This window comes from Haliotis asinina, chromosome 9 (genome assembly GCF_037392515.1).
Source record: "Haliotis asinina isolate JCU_RB_2024 chromosome 9, JCU_Hal_asi_v2, whole genome shotgun sequence".
NCBI classification, from domain to species: Eukaryota; Metazoa; Mollusca; class Gastropoda; order Lepetellida; family Haliotidae; genus Haliotis; species Haliotis asinina.
The window spans coordinates 58,416,667-58,433,466 of NC_090288.1; the positions used below are offsets into that span (position 1 = coordinate 58,416,667).

At 42.3% G+C, this 16,800-nt stretch overlaps 1 protein-coding gene across 1 annotated transcript in view; it reads right to left on the bottom strand.

Moving 5' to 3' along the window:
• Positions 1 to 2,902: 2,902 nt before the first annotated feature.
• Positions 2,903 to 16,800, bottom strand: part of LOC137295924 (phospholipid-transporting ATPase ABCA3-like) — a 55,912-nt gene continuing 42,014 nt past the window's right edge. Inside the window, exons 8-20 of the mRNA XM_067827502.1 lie at positions 14,427 to 14,555; positions 13,692 to 13,821; positions 12,919 to 13,073; positions 12,360 to 12,515; positions 11,612 to 11,822; positions 10,877 to 11,126; positions 9,765 to 9,958; positions 8,317 to 9,309; positions 7,445 to 7,666; positions 5,169 to 5,674; positions 4,643 to 4,830; positions 3,916 to 4,086; positions 2,903 to 3,493 (exon numbers count right to left, since the gene is read on the bottom strand). Coding sequence (XP_067683603.1) covers positions 3,061 to 3,493; positions 3,916 to 4,086; positions 4,643 to 4,830; positions 5,169 to 5,674; positions 7,445 to 7,666; positions 8,317 to 9,309; positions 9,765 to 9,958; positions 10,877 to 11,126; positions 11,612 to 11,822; positions 12,360 to 12,515; positions 12,919 to 13,073; positions 13,692 to 13,821; positions 14,427 to 14,555 — 3,738 coding nt within the window. The 3' untranslated portion in view covers positions 2,903 to 3,060. The remainder of the gene's footprint in view (positions 3,494 to 3,915; positions 4,087 to 4,642; positions 4,831 to 5,168; positions 5,675 to 7,444; positions 7,667 to 8,316; positions 9,310 to 9,764; positions 9,959 to 10,876; positions 11,127 to 11,611; positions 11,823 to 12,359; positions 12,516 to 12,918; positions 13,074 to 13,691; positions 13,822 to 14,426; positions 14,556 to 16,800) is intronic.

Genomic DNA, 16,800 nt, shown 5'->3' on the forward strand with positions numbered 1-16,800 from the left:
ACACTCCCATATAAGACATGCACGTAACTTTGAATGTTCGTAACATGTAATTGCAGATTAAGAAAAACACAAATACAACGAGTGTGACAGGAGCATTTATTGAAAACATTAACGAAGGTAATAACCCTAAAAATATCACAGAAAATATCAATGTGCAGCTAAAACGGAATTCACAGACTGTAGATTTATGCTGATGCTTCATCTCTTAATGAATGAGGATAATGGATATGGAACACGTCATTATAGACATAGCCATACCAAATATAAATAGAAGGAAGCAGTTCGTAATCTCTCTCAAGAAAACTAAAACATTAATAACTTAAAAATAGTTTTACTCCATATTTGTATTAAAATCATTTTAAAGTAAATATTCGTAATATAGTATTAATAAAAACAGACCCAACATGGAACCCATTCCTATGAGGTTGTTGAAACAAATGTTTATAACGCATACTAAATACATGTTGATCAGGTCAAAATTGTTAGACAGTCAGTCTCTTAAAATATAAATGGAGAACAAAACGGATAAACAAAACACATTTGCTCTGATTCGAACGGTCACGTCTACATTCCTCCAACATATGACTGATGTTACCTGGTCTCTTTCCACACAGCGACCTAATATAGCAGTTACGACCACCGAAGCGCAAATAATAACATCGGTTCGGAGAACGTGGCCCAGTACAGCAGAGGCGGCTCTCTATCTCCTGTCGTTTTTAAATGTCGTTTAAAATGAGACACAACGACCAGGACCCACTTTCACACAGTGATCTTAGCACTAAAAGCATTTTTTAGTTTTAGTCTATGTTAGAATATAGCAGTTACGATCGTCGTAGTTTACGATCGATTTTGTAAAGCGAGCCCATGAACCATATCAAAGAACGAGAGAGCACCTTCATGAAGATTAGAAAGTTGTACTACGACCACAGTAGCTACTCGTAACTAATTACGTAAAAAAAACCCGGGGCTCAACAAATGTTAAACTTGCTTGGAATTCCAATATATGACGAGAAATTACAGTATATGTTTGCTTACCGGATTCAATTTTCAGTGTTGAGCTCAATGTAAGCTTGAGTGTTGCTGTGAATATGACTCAATCGAATTCTTTAGAAAAGACACCAAATAAATCATAAAACTCACATTGTTTGACCAGAGGTCATACCTACCACTGTTCTTACCTACTTTGTTTTGAATCCTTAAACAATTCAGACTTTAAGGACGCTCAATAATTTGATGATCAGCTGATCCTGACGCGCTGTCAGATGCATGCTTACAAGAGACTTGAATGACAAAGTACTTGGTGGTCACCAATCACCATGAATGTACATTTACCTGTGGGGAAATCCAAATTAAAAATCCGGGACATCAAAGTCGCAATAGCTCGCGCAATTAAGTTTGAAATAATTCATTTACAGCTGGTAGCTAGACAGCCCACGGAAAACACGGTAATTCTATATATGAATGTCACATTGTGATCAATGCAGATTTATCAAGGCACATTGGTTAAACAATAATCTACAATGTTTTATTATTATATGGGTGTTTATACATTTTCCTCCTTATAGCCCTACGGTCATAATGACTGCCACTACGACTAACCGATGACGTACACGAAGGCCAGTATGAAATATTCATCTACGACAGATTTATTCATTTACTACCGAAACTGTTTTTTCCGAAAAGTATCGGTCAAGGAAATCAAGAAAATGACTAAAAATGGCAAAATTACAAGAAAAACCGGGTTCACACTAGCAAAGAGTGATGACCGCTATATACGGCTTTGTTTTGAATGAAATCTTTAGACTCCTACCACGAGCAGAAGACAAATATGCCGACTATCAAGCCGATTTGATCCACTTAACCACACTGGTAGATCTCTTTGATGCGAGCCTAGTGTATTGTAATTATGGATCAGTACAACTCATGTTATTAAGCCATAAAATCATAGCATAGATGCCAATAACAGTGAAACGCAAAAGCTGTTTTAAACTTGAGTCAGATACCACAAACATGACCACACTTGTCCACATATGAACAACTCAAATGTCAACAAATTCATCTAAATGAAAACGTATTTTATACACGTGATGCACAATTGCAAAAGATAATACAGTGACAGAAACAATGTTGTAATGAATATAAATATATAAACTCCAATTCAACCATGACAAACGATCAGAAAGTGTCACTGATATACACAGCATACGACGGCAGTTGGGTACGGACTTCTTTAGCGATGAGAGACATCAAAATCACATGCCGTAGATTACAAAGCTGTTCATAGGAACAGGATATGCCACGTGTCCCTAAACTTGACATTCTGTTGAGGTAACGTAATACCAGTAAGTGAACAATTTCCCCTGTTCTTACCAGTATTCAAGCAATATTGCGGAGGTAGGGGATGGTAAGCCATCCATATTGGAATTAAACCCGGGCCCCAGCATAACGCAGGAGCACTTTAACCGTTCGGCAACCGAATCGTACTAACCACTATATGCCACCCACCGCGTCCAAGTTAATGTTATCAATTCCTTATTTCTTATGTCAATGCAGACAAATATACTAACATCTGTTATGGGAATATTTCCAAATATTCGATTTTTCTAATATATGTCAGGAACGAGAAAGGGGGCATAATTCCGTGACAATAAGAATCACTAACTGTAGAGTCCCACAGGATAAGCTACGTACATCAACAAGTTTTAGTGAATGCATAATGGGAATGTTCTGATTACCAAGAAAAGTGATTACGACCGTTTTGTACAACCTTAAAGGGATTCCTTTCACGAAAGTAGACGGTAGACGGTAGACGGTAGAGTTGTTGATACAGGTTGAACTTTCACCACAGACAAAATATGTAGTTTACTCTTTGTGTCACAACATTTTGCAACAGTATTATCAGATAGATCTATTCAGGAACACGTCCCTTGGAGAAAACGCCCGAATATACTGATGATTTATTGCAATGAAACACTGTCAACAGCAACGAGATCACAGCGTCAATCCGAGAGAGTCAGTAGCAAGAACTCACATAAGTAGTATCACACATGCTAGCAATATCTAGCAACAACATACTCTCTTGCAGAAACTTGTTTTATCTTCTTTAGAAGGTTTCTGAGCGCGTGTGAAGGTCAGGAATACTTGTTCCAAGGTAGTCTGGTGCACAGAATAGTCCTCCACACCGAACTGTGCCTTCGTGTCCTCCATCAGACTGAACACCTGAGCCAGTCGGACGCTGGCATCCGGGATCTGAAAGTGGGCATATCCTTGATGGTCATCGAACACCTGGGCGTGGGGGTAACTGGCCTTAATGAAGGTGATTAGGGGCTCAGTAGGGGCGTTCGTCAGTCCATTGTCCATAACGCCCATCCTAGCTATCAAGGTGTAACCCTGACCAAACTTGTTCTTTAGATGCTGTGGGGTTCCCAGGCAGACAAAGCGCCCATTGACCATGATGGCGATTCTCGTACACAGGGCATCACATTCTTCCATGCTGTCAACAGAAAGCAGGACTGAATTAGAATTTCAACATACATTTGGCAACAGAGACCTAAGTGAGGAAGAAATAACGTTCTTCCCGTACAATATATTTCTGAGACACTCAGTCTATCTGGACTTACAAAACAGTGAGTGAGTAGGTTTTGCACAGCTTTTAGCAATATTCCAGCAATCTCACGGCGGGGAAAACCAGAAATAAGCTTCACATTTTGTACCCATTAGGGGAATCGAACCCGAACCTTCAGCGAGATGAGCAGACGCTTTAGACACAAGGCTATCCCACGGTCCCTCATACAGAATACATATGAAGCGTCACCACCAGAAAGTATTCAGTCTAGATTAGTGCAGTTCAGGCAGTTGTTATTTTGCAATCAACAGATGGGGATATCATTCAATAACTTCTTATTCTACACAAACCTGTGGGATGTCAGTATAAGTGTTCTGCCGCACTCCCTAACTTTTGATAGGACGTTCCAGAGCTGCCTCCTGGCCTTAGGGTCCATCCCTGTTGACGGCTCATCCAGCATGATGAAGGCTGGGTCTCCAACCAGAGCAATGGCGGTGCTTAGCTTCCGTTTGTTGCCACCACTGTAAAGCCGAAAAAATCTGGAGATGACCATCGTGTTAGCTTAGCTACTGCTCTGGGTTCTGGTTTTCTGAATGAAATACACCTGCCTGTCTTCATCCGTTAGTAATGTACAGACACCACACACATGATTTCTGGCTACTAATAATATCAACAAAGACGCTAGATGCATCGGGTTAACATATCAACCATGACTACACACAATAAATTGTAATATGACTTGCAACATCAATGACGCTAAAGTTGATTTCTGGAACAGATAGAATGGATGTCTGGTCACAGCATTGCTGCCCACCCTATCGTAGTCACACACTACCTACGGACGCCTACATCAGAACTCCACAATGCAACAAGCTAAATTCTTTCAGAGTATGCATGCTCCTGTTCTATTCCAGCTTGCATTCGCCTGTGATGAGTTAAAGGGTTTCTGTTGATCCCGATTCATGTTATGTTTAGACATATAACAGGACGATTGATGTTTTTATCATAATCAAATCCAGTTTCGATGTGTCCAGATATCACCTAAACCACTGGGCCAACTAACGTCCCTATACCTACCTGTAGTTCCCAGTTGGTCTGTCGCCATACTGGGTCAGCATCATGATTTCCAGCAGTTTGTCGCAGACTCCGGGAATACATCTCTCGGGAACTCCTTTGAGTCTGGCATACATGGTGAGAGTCTCTCGTCCGGTCATCTGGTCAATCAGGGCATCGAATTGGGGACAGTAGCCCATGTTCTCCTGCACCTATTGGAAAAGGGGTACCAAATACGTAGAAAATATTCAAGACACATTATATTTTACTTTGGAACAAGCGTTTGGATCATTGATTCGGCAGGTACGCTGCTCCGTGTAATTTAAAGCATAGATTGTGTTCATGGGTGATGAGTTTAACTTAAGGTCTCACTTAACAGAGTTTAATGCCTTAGCTAATATGGGTAGTCTTTGGTCTATATCACTAAAAGGTCCAATTTAATTGTTTACACATATACTTCAAAATGTGAAAGAATTGAATGGTCATTACTTACATATTATACGAAATACGTGTTTAGTAGTATGGATTTGTGCACGAGGGCATTTCAAACCTGCTGTGTATTGTTCTTGATGTCATATGACCAGAGATAAGCATTCCCATTCGTCACCATCACATCTCCCGTCAACATCTTAAACGTCGTGGTCTTCCCGGCGCCATTTTGACCAAGAAGACCGAAGCACTCCTTCTCCGGTATCCCTACGCTGATGTGGTCGACGGCCACAAAGTTCCCATAGCGTTTGTACAGATTCTTCAAAACGAGGGCATCATCTGCTTCACTTTTGGTAGGAGATGATGACGCAACGCGCTGTTTCTCGGCTGCAACGTCGTTGTCTTCATCCTCAACGTTTTCCATATGCACGATGTCATCCGCATTGACCTCCTTCGGACGGAGAAAGTACCATATACGCTGTGGGATCTGGTATTCTATACACAGAGTGAGGGCGATGAACACACAGCCTTGCAGGAGCATGAAGATGAGAAACCGACCGATCCCAGGGGTGTCCCATTCGAGATAGTTGGAGTAGAACTTCAGACAGGTGTCGCCACCACAGTTTCCTGGAGAGAGTACAACACGAGGCTTCAGAATAACACATGAATGGTCATTACAGACCCCCAATACAAATATTCAAAAGTGATTTCAAACAGGATTGAACTTGTTGGCTAAGCGCTCGTCGGTTCTGTCAGTGTTTGCAAATGGTCGGCATTTTTCATTATTTAACCTTAAATGGAAATGTCAAAAGGTTTTTCTTGCAAACTCGGTCTTGTGGAGATGTGGAGATTTGAGAAACAAGATGCTTAGTTAAGCCTTACCGAACACAATCACATTCTCCACCGATTTCTAATATTTTGTCACAGTTTCGGTGCTAACTATCTATAACCAACATGTTACTTTAAATACAATGCTTTTGGGAAAGTGTAACATGTGTTATATGTATGGGAAAACACATTCTCGGTAAGGTATAGATTTAAGTGCGTTTGTGAGTTTTGTCACATCGGACATACGGTCAACTGTAACATGCGTTATACATATATGGGAAAACACATTCTCGGTAAGGTATAGATTGAAGTGCATTTGGGAGTTTAGTCACATCGGATATTCGAACCCACACTCTCTGAGTCTCACACCAAATCGCCAGAACATAAATTAAGAGATCTAACCCACACAGGTATTAAGGCTTCCACGAAAATGGAAATGGAACTGGAGGCCTAGATCATATATTTTGCTTGCCACTCTATTTCAAACTGACACAAAAAAACCCTGGAATATTGCAGCGTGAGTCGTAAAATCAATCAATTAAAAGATGAGCATGCATTCTTACGTAAGGTTGGGGAAATCACTATCGAAAACATAGCTAATATTTTATTCAATGATATATTTGCCATTTTGTTTCTGGAAGGTTCGTTGTAAAGTGACGGAATCATCCCAGATAGATGATGTCATGCAGTTTGACGCCCATACAAAACGTCTGCACCCACAGTGCAGCAAAATCATAATTTAAGCACCTGCATCGACGGTTCTGGATGGAAAGCATGCATTTCACACTTTCAGGTATCGTTTTATAAACCTTAGGTTTGTGTCCCAAACAGTTCAGTATTGACACAGGAAGGTGTATACGCCACACAATAGATACCTAGACTAACGACTGTACATGGGGACTGCCATAGGTTCATCCGGGTAACATGTAAAGAACCGAACTCAGACAGCAACTCAAACAACAGCCTTAGTTCATGGGTGAAGGGGAGCAGTGTCCAGCGATCAGATTACTCGCCATCTTCGGGGTGCTGGAAATCACTGTCCACGGCCACATGTGGGGCCAGTGTTTGACACGTCAACAACGCCGGCGACGTTGATAGCCCTACCACAGCAAGGGTGCCATTGGATTAAAGCTAAGGACAACATTAACGTTCTTCCATTGCCGTCTCTTTCCCCGGATATGGTTTCCATAGCTCATTCTGAGGCGACAGTAGACAGACAATCAAATTTTGGACAGTTGGAACAGATATGGGTGTTTAAGTGGAACCATTCACTTCCGGCATTCTTCAGACTCTCAAGTGAATGAGGGAAGCTCGACGTGGCTATACGCGCTACTAAAGAGACTGTCACCTTTCGCGTTCAGGAGTATCTTCGTTTCACGGACTATGATCATTTTCAGCTTATTGTAATTCAGTGTCAACGGCAACTTTTATTAAATTGTCAGTGCCTTCTATGGAATAAAGGATTAGACATAAATGTGGTTGTCTTCTATTTACAAACTTGACAAAAAAACATACTTGCGTTTCTTTTGCTGTTCAGTATATAATGTTCCAATCAAATGTTTGACTGACCTTTACAACAAGGCATGGGAACGCCCATTGGACATAATATGTCATACTTCAGCTTGATACAGGTATCTGCCACCACCTTGTTGACATACATCTCAGAGAAGCACTTCCCAAGACAGTAGTGGGGGAAGACGATAGAGAAGATCCAGTCCAGGGCCTCCCCAACGTCCTCTGTCCCCAGTCCTGGGATCATCAACACGAACGTCGCAAGGAGAGTCAGCAAACCTAGCACAGAAACAGAGAGAGAGTTAGTGAGTCAGTTGTTTTACACCTCTGTTACAATATTCCTGCAAGATCACGGCGGTCGAGACCAGAAATAGGCTTCACAAATTGTGTCTATGTAGGAAAGACCCGTGTCTTTGAACGCTTTAAACACTTGGCTACTAGAGGCCACGCAAAGGTAATACAGACTTCTAAAAAGGACTTTGATTGCTTTTGATTTGTTTTTGTTATATATGTTAAACTAAACTCGAAACTATTCCAACCTCGTGACAGCGACGTGTTAACAATCTGCTGCAGACAGATAAGTGCATGTCATTGGTATTATGTGACCCGTGAAGAGTCGAGTTACATTTGGCCTTCCAGGAACCCATGCTTGTATGAAGCGACCTACGGGATGAGGTGGTCAGTTTCCCTGACTTGATTGACTTATGCCATCGTATCCCAATTGTGTAGATGGATGTTCATGATATTTATTACTGGATTGTCTGTTCCATGTCGTATTATTTACGGCTCAACGGCATAGAGCTTGAACACTACCGAATTAACTACGACAAGCATAATATTCTGAACAGTGTTACAGCAGGAAAATACACCAGTCTCATGACGCGGAGTGACGAACTCAACCTGTGAGGCTGGTGCAGACAATGACTCACCTGACAAGATGTTGAGGATGATGATGATAACCATTCCGGTGGCTGGGGTTTTGAACACATACTGTAGCAGGTACATAAAGGGCAGGACTGACCAGCCGTAGACGATGAACACGAGGAAGACGAGGCCGAGTCGGTGGTCAAGGACGTAAGCGTCAGTTTGAAAAGCAGCAAACACGGGCAACAGAACCAAACATGGAATAATGTAGTTGATGAAGTCCCAGGCCAAATTGGACAGCCAGAAAACAGAGGGTCCAACTCCACTGACGACCTGAAGATGCTTTGCGCCAACCAGCCTCTCCTTGATGAGGAAGTAAACAAAGGACGACGTCAGGAAGGCCATTCCAAAGAGGATGTTGAAGGCTATAGTGAATCCAAAGCTAGAGGCGAGAAGAGCAGTTTGTTCAGAAGCATCTGATACATTTTTCGGAAGAGGATAACTATTGGTTGTGATGGAATAGTCAGAGGATGTGAAAGACTTCAGGATCCCGTTCATCATGTACGAAAGGGCTATAGGAGCTGCATGGAAAGGTTGACCATTGTAGTAGCCCCTGGCAACTGTGTCCGACTCGTACTCTGCCCCAATGATCACTCTTTTGTTGTACGTGGACACGCCAAGCTGGTCTGCCCTGGTCAGAAGGTACGTTGTCATGTTGCCTTGACTTGTTTCTGCATACTCAGCTGTGTCACCATCGCCAAGCTGGCCAATATAGGATTTAGCAAAACTCTCTGTGAGCGCCACAGAACCGTTTCGGTAAGGAACTTGGGATCCCCCGAAGGGATTGAGGTTGAGGGGAAGGGATTCCTCTGATAACACGCCTGGCCTAGTCTTCTCAACCACCAGGGCAAGGATGGTAGCTATGACAGGTAGGGCTAGCTGAACAATGGAGATGAGTCGGTTTCGCCACGTGTGGAGAGCCTTCTTCACAAAGCAGCCCTTAAAACGGGACAATTCCAGGTGTATTCCGGTAGCTTTCTTGAAGCCCTTGTTGAATGCTACATCCACAACATAAAATATGAATTGCGTTAGTTGACGTTTAGTTTATAATGCACATGCATAATACACACATGTGGTTAATGCTAACCTTTTATTGGTGGAGGGTATTATGTTATAAAGTGAGTTGATCTACTTCATGAAAGCATTATGTAAGCATTCCATTGAGGGAGGACCCTACTAGTGATCGAGTGAGTTTACATTTATGCCGCATTTAGCTATATTGCAGCAATATTCCCGCAACTTCACGGCGGGGGACACCATAAATACTCACATGATAGTCATGTTGGGAATCGAACCCAGGGCTTCGTGATGAGCGAATCACTAGGTTCAAGGAAATTTGATGTCCATATTTTACCAAAATTCATGTCCTTTGATGCCAATATGGTATATAATAGAAGCGGCGTCAGAACCATGTCAATACTACAGACAATACAACAATGATATAGCATCTTACCTAAGAAGTTTTCCTCTCTTGCGGCATTGGCCATATTTCCATATGACGGGCTATTGTTCAGTCCGTCTCCATTCAGAACCTTCACGCTTCCATTTATCTCTGTCTCCATCGCTGGGTTGGTATAAGACATGCTACCATAGGCTGACGGCCTGACGGCGACGTCGTCCCCAGTGTCCACCTGGCTCTCGCCGACCCTGAAGTACAAGTCTTGATATGACGAGTGGGAGAAAGCGGATAATACATATATCACACAAGGGTGCTTTTACTCACTGACCCTAAAGTGCAACTCTTGGTATGACGCGTGGGGCAAAGCGAATAGCCGTTATGTCACACAAGGATGCGGTTACTCGATGACAAAGATGTACTCTCTTTTCAGATTACAATATCTAACAGTTACTTCCATTTAGCTGTTTCTGATACTCCGAACCTGAAGTACAACTCTTGATATGAAGTAGCGAATACAAGCGAATACAAGCGAATAACACTAGTATCACATCACACAAGGGTGCTTTTACCCGATGATTATGTCATCTTGATATAACGAAGGGGAGAAAGCGGGTATCGATCTATCACACAAGGGTGTGTTTATTCACTGACCCTAAAGTAAAACGCTTGGTATGACGCGTGGGGCAAAGCGAATAGTCATGATGTCAGACAAGGGTGCAGTTACACGATGATTATGGGGTACACACTATGGGGTACACTCTACGGTTACACCAATCCAACGTGTTTTTGCCTCGCCGGTGCTGAAGGATGGGTATTTGTATTACGAAGGGGGTTATTAATAGCAAATGATCGTTGCTGCGAATGCTGCTTCTTCCAGACTCTCCGACCTTGAAGCACATCTCTAATGCTACATCATGGCTATAGCACTATACTCGCTCCAGCACCTTCTGGGTGCTTCTGACTCCTTAAGTACACTTTGTTTTGTTATAAAGACGAGTAAAGTGAATATGCCTTACATGAAGCAAAACGTGCTTTGGCTTGCTGACCCTGAAATTTAACGACGGTGAAAAAAACCCCCAAAATGGTGCTGATCTCCACACCTAAGACACGTATCACTTTGCTGAAAGCCACAAGCGTTACCAAGTGTTGAACACATTCCCACTTACTTCAAGAACACTTCCTCCATTGTGGTTGCGGTTGTGCCAAAGCTACATATACCGAGTTCCTTCCCCTTGGTTTCAATCTCCGTGAAGAGAGCAGCAAATTTTGCTGACTGGTCATCAGGCAGCAGGTAGGAGAGTTCAGCATTGATCTCACTCTCCATGACCGCTGTTGGGACGTGTCGCTGAACAACTGCCGTCACTGATGCCACCTGACAGGTGGGGTCCTTCACCATCACCAGATGGTAGCCAGCACCTGTCGGAACATACATTTGGCTATATTTGTTTGTTGTGTGACGCTGCACCAGGGAGAGGTGAGGGGAGATGATCTGCAACCAATACAGTATCATCTACGAAATAGGGATACAATGACATATGTCAGCCAAGTCAGCGTGTATGACAACCCGATCTCATCAGTCTCCCCCAGCGACAAACATGAGTTGAAGATCAGTTCTAATCCTTATCTTCTCCGATGTCTGGGAGCAGCCAAAGAGGCGAGTCTGACCACCCGTTTCTTTAGTCTCCTCTAACGACCGTCATGAGCTGTTGAATACCAACCCTAACCCGATCTTCATGGGTTGTTGTTATTCTTAATCAGAATAACACGTTATTGACAAACCAACATCAGGCCCTCGTTTCCACGCATGTATACAATCTGGTGATGAATTCAAGACATATGGCATCATGTGTGCATAAATAAGTGCATGACTGCTTAAGGTCAAAGAAAACACAATATATTACCATAAAGCTTCTTCAAGAAATACGATGTTCCACAGCATTTGACTACCCCCTCTGCCATGATGGCGATGCGGTCACCCAGAAGGTCAGCCTCGTCCATGAAGTGAGTGGTCAGCAACATGGTCCGGCCCTGTCGGTTCCTCTGAAGGATGTCCCATGTCTGTCTTCTGGCTGCAGGATCCATACCGGAAGTCGGCTCGTCCAGGATAACAACCTGAACAAAGAATAAATACATGAACAAAATATGGACAAAATAGTGACCCAATGTATTCTCAATGAAACAATAATGCAAACGTACCGTTTGGAAAAGCAGATGCTAAGACTGGACCTTGTTTGACCTGACTGCGTCTGAAAGAGCCATGGTTCGAATACTAACCGTTTTCTGAGATATATGTCCAACCCTAATCAGTATCTCACGTTTTTCACTACATGTGACGTCGCCATGGGGGAAGATCCAGTGTTACACGAAAGGTCACACATGAAATCTTCTTCAGGAACACCAAGCTTGTAGTAAGAGTCGACTAACTGGAATAGGTGGTCATGCTTGCTCGCATGGTCAGATGGTGTTAACCACTGAGTTGACTTGTCCATGATATTTATGTAGCTGTTATACTGCCGGGTGTGTGGTGTTAAACGAGAGAAAAACAAACACATTTTGCATAATACAATACACCATGGTGAGCAATTGTCACTATCAGAAACTGATTTAATTCAATTTACGTATTGATAATTAAATATTGATATGCCTCACCTTCGACCCCCCGATAAGGGCGATCCCCACCGACAGTTTCCTCTTCTGTCCCCCAGACAGATACTGGGATTGTGTGTGTCGCTTCAAGTCCAATCCCACTTCGTGGATAATGCGATCAACTTCTGATTTGGCTTCGTGCTTCTGGCAGCCCTTCAACTGGAAACATACAGGGAGATGAGGGACCGCGCTACATTAATACCAGTGTGTCGAAGGCAACATAAAATACATGATTGTGTGACCCTGTCTCTGCTGAGCGTCATTCGGGCTTTGTACACATTTGGGAAATTAAATCAGGGACAAGCAGGTACCCCAATGATCTTCCTATTAAAATGGATGCATGTATCGCCAGCTCTCAGTCGTGTTTTATAGCGGAGCAATAACCATTACAATACAAACATGTAATTTTTAGTCTTGAAATTTAAGAAATATTAACTTAAAATTTCAAGATCTTAGTTTGAAATGACAAAACAACTCATGATGAAGTCTCAACATGATATTACATGGAGCTATGGATATGGCTGGCTTTTCCCGACTTTGGCATCCCCAATAAAGTACGTACATCAGCGAAGAATTCCATGTGTTCCTGTACGGTAAGAGTATCGAACAGGATGTTGTGCTGTGGACACAACCCAAGGCTCTTCCTGACACTTTGGATATCTGTTCGAATGTCATGGCCATTGACGATTGCCGTTCCTCCAGATGGTGGAATAAAACCTACGAAAAGGAACGAAGACTTTTTAAAGGTACTGAACATGACGTCCCTGGTTGTAACGAGACCTCGGAAATTTAAGTTCGATTTTACAAAATTCAGGGAAACAAAGTGTTACCGACACCCTGTGATTTCCTGCTCTTATGGTCCAGGAACTGTCCTGGGTTGCTATCCAACACGCACGCACACACGCACATACACACACACGTACGCACGCACGCACACACAAACCCAGCACACGACCTAATTTTGTAAACTTCCGGCACAGCGAGTTGATTAAAGCCAACAACTGCATCCCAACTGGTGTCGAAATGGGTCGAGCACTACGCGTTTTCGGTCTAGTCACTTCGACTTATACCATTTGCATACAATTTCTTTTTCCTTAGTTACGCTCGTGGTAAACCGGGGTTGAGTTTATCGAGGGCCTATGGGGCAAACGCTTTAACCACTAGACTATCCTTTTGTCCCTCTACGGTGTGTAGATGAACTCTCTGGCTCCGCATCCTTGCTGTCGGTATTGTGTATAGACATCTGAGGCACATCCCCGTAATTTAGGGTAGATAGGATAGGGTAGACAGAAAATGAGTGCTTGAGTGTGTAGGGTACATGAGGTTCCTACTCACCAGTGAGAACTGACATTGTCGTTGTTTTCCCTGCACCGTTGTGGCCCAGGAGAACTGAGATCTGACCCTCATACATATTGAGACTCATCCCAGCCACAGCCACCTTCTGCTTAGACCCGGAACCAAATACCTGTTTGGCAGAAAACATTATTCGTGTTTACATATCGCGTTTAAGAGCAGTCTACCTAATGATGCGGACGTAAAATACTATTGATATGCTTAGTAGATGATAGAGACGAAGGGTCGCTTGGGAGATCATTACACTGACAAACTGTCAAAGAACATTGTGTGTGCGTACGTGCGTGTGCGTGTGCGTGTGAGTGTAGGGCTGTTTCTATCAGATCAGTCATTGGTTCAGTGAAACTCCAATTTCAAAAGTCGTAGCACTACAGGTCATTCGGACCCGTAAAGATCGGGTTAGAACTGTGTTACAACAAAACACGCTTGTCGTAAGAGATATTCAACGGAATCAAGAGGTCAGACTCGCTGACGTGTAGGTGAATGTCATCGTATCTCAATTTGAGCAGATCGGTGCTCATGATGTCATTCACTGGACTGTCTGGTTCAGATAAAATTATTTCCAGACCACCGTTTTTATAGTTGGTGCACTGCTGGGTAACAACAGGACATTTGAGGATTTTACCCAATTGTTGGGTGAGTTGAGTTTGGCAGTATCTCCATTATATTACAGAGTGTTAGCCCACGATACACCGATTCCATATCTTTACTACTGACCTTCCTTAGGTTTTTGATGCAAACACCTGGGCGGAGGCCACTTGGTTCCTTCTCAAAATGTCTCTCGTCGGCGTGTTTGACCAAACTAGCATCAACTTTGACCTTGTCTGTGCCACACCAATAAGATGCCTTCGGAAAGGAAACAACAGACTGAAGTATCCGGTTAATCGATAAACAGTACTGATCAATGATTGTAACAGTATACAGTAGCTAAGAAGAATCTTCGATGTTTATTTGTAAGGATTATTTTGAATTAAAACTTTCGGATACATTTTGGAATATAATCAGAGTAGAATTCACTGCTTATACATGTACTGCTTTTACTTATCAACGAAACCCTCTACTACTTACTGAAGAACATGACGTATTTCATATGCAGTAAAATATATTGTTTGTGACTCGTTCAAGACAATTTCACACACGTTATTATTTAGAAATAATGACTCCGCCGGAGAGGAGCCTATCGTCGTGTCAGAAACAAAGTTGATTTAAGAAGAGTCCGTGAGAAACTAAGCGACGCTTGTTGCACAACCCTCGGAACATGAATCTGAGAATCGAACTCGGGTTTTCATTTAGACAAGCGAGCACTTTAACAACACGACTACTTCATATACATCATGACGGCAATGAATAATGCTATTCACGCATATCCCAAGTGTGTATATACAACACAAACAATCAACAACAAAAAATAAATACACAGATTTAACGCGTAAATATTATCGTTGAGTGACGTTTGTCGCAGGCACTGTTATCCATTCTGGCGCCACATATAGTAGCTTGGGTTGTACACTCTCTCCAGGAAGCTGAAAATGGAGTTCAGTGCAAAAGCGACGCATTATGCGCGGCAGTATTGTAGAGCTTAAGGTGTAGATATGTCACATTACACTTATACATAAATATTTTTCAATTAGGAATATTCGCCAATAGACCAGTCGATGACTCCCTATTTGTTTGTGAATAAAATCCTTGAGTGAGGATGGTTTTACCAATATATCACAATATCTGTACAGGAGAACCCGAATTGGCCTTCACATGTTGTAGTAAAGTGGGGACAGATATTGGAGATACAAATACATGCAAATCGTCCGAGTCGAACAATAATGGCTGCAACGGAATGAACCGAATGCATCCGAACGATCAGTTTAAACACTCCCACGTAAAATCTCTGTCAAAGGGTCAGGTATCGTGAGGACAGCGACACTCCTTGTCACCAGAAACCTGGTTCTGCTTTCCTTGTGTTCAGTAAGTGAGTGAGTGAGTCTGGTTTTACGCCGCTTTTAGCAATATTCAAGCAATATTACGTTGGGAGGGGGGGCACCGGAAATGAACTTAACACATTCTCTGAAGAATCGAGGCCAGGCTCTTGATGTGACAACCGAAAGCTTTAAAACAAGGCTACCTCACTGAATATGACAATACTATGGTCAAGATAAACCTATAATACTTGCGCGCACGAGATTTCAATGAACGACCATAGGTTCCTATCGCGCCAAAGGGACGCAACTCTGCGCTGCAAAATTGGACAACCGGACCCGCGGTCAACAGACGTACAAAGACAAGGCTAAAATTGAATAATACAAACGTCATTCCATACTTGATCACATTGAACTGAGGAAGGAGAGAGTGATGCAAACACACTAGGATCAGAATAACATTCCCGTAATGCTTGATTAAAAAATACACCTTACCCCAATGACAGAAAATACATAAACCCGAATGTTATTCTGTGGAACTACATGAGAGATGCATACATTGGTACGCAAGGCAGCTGAAGGATATGGTTCACACACGTAAAGCGTCCAATCATAATAATTATAATATGCATGACAATACCGCGAGAATCGATTATAATAACCACTTGTCTGTAAATATACTTCAGTGGACATCTCAATTACTTTTAGAAAAAGAAATGCTGAGTTAACTGTGAACATAGACAGCAAATAGAAGTGCAGTGTTAGATATGGCGAAGGATAAGAACATGTTAGTTATAAATGTTAATCAAGTCAAATTTAATGTTCATTTACGTATTTACGTTCGTTGTGCAATGCATATGGTATCATCATATGTTATTTTTGGCCTCAATTCGAGCAGCACTTTGAGCATGCGTCCATGTTTGGATTACGCCGTTATTACAATATTTAGGCTTCAAAGTATATTATAAATAATCTTTTTTTTTATGAGCCACGCACAGATTTGTATTCCAGAAAAATAAGGTATGTATAGTTGTAACAATCATCGTAATCATGGATTATTCGCCCTGGGAATACTTTTTGTTCTTAATTCCTGAGCGTGTGTTGTAAGGGACAGATAATTGTGACATGAGAGCTGCAGATGATGTCATTTTCACCAGTTATTTGATTGATGCATATGT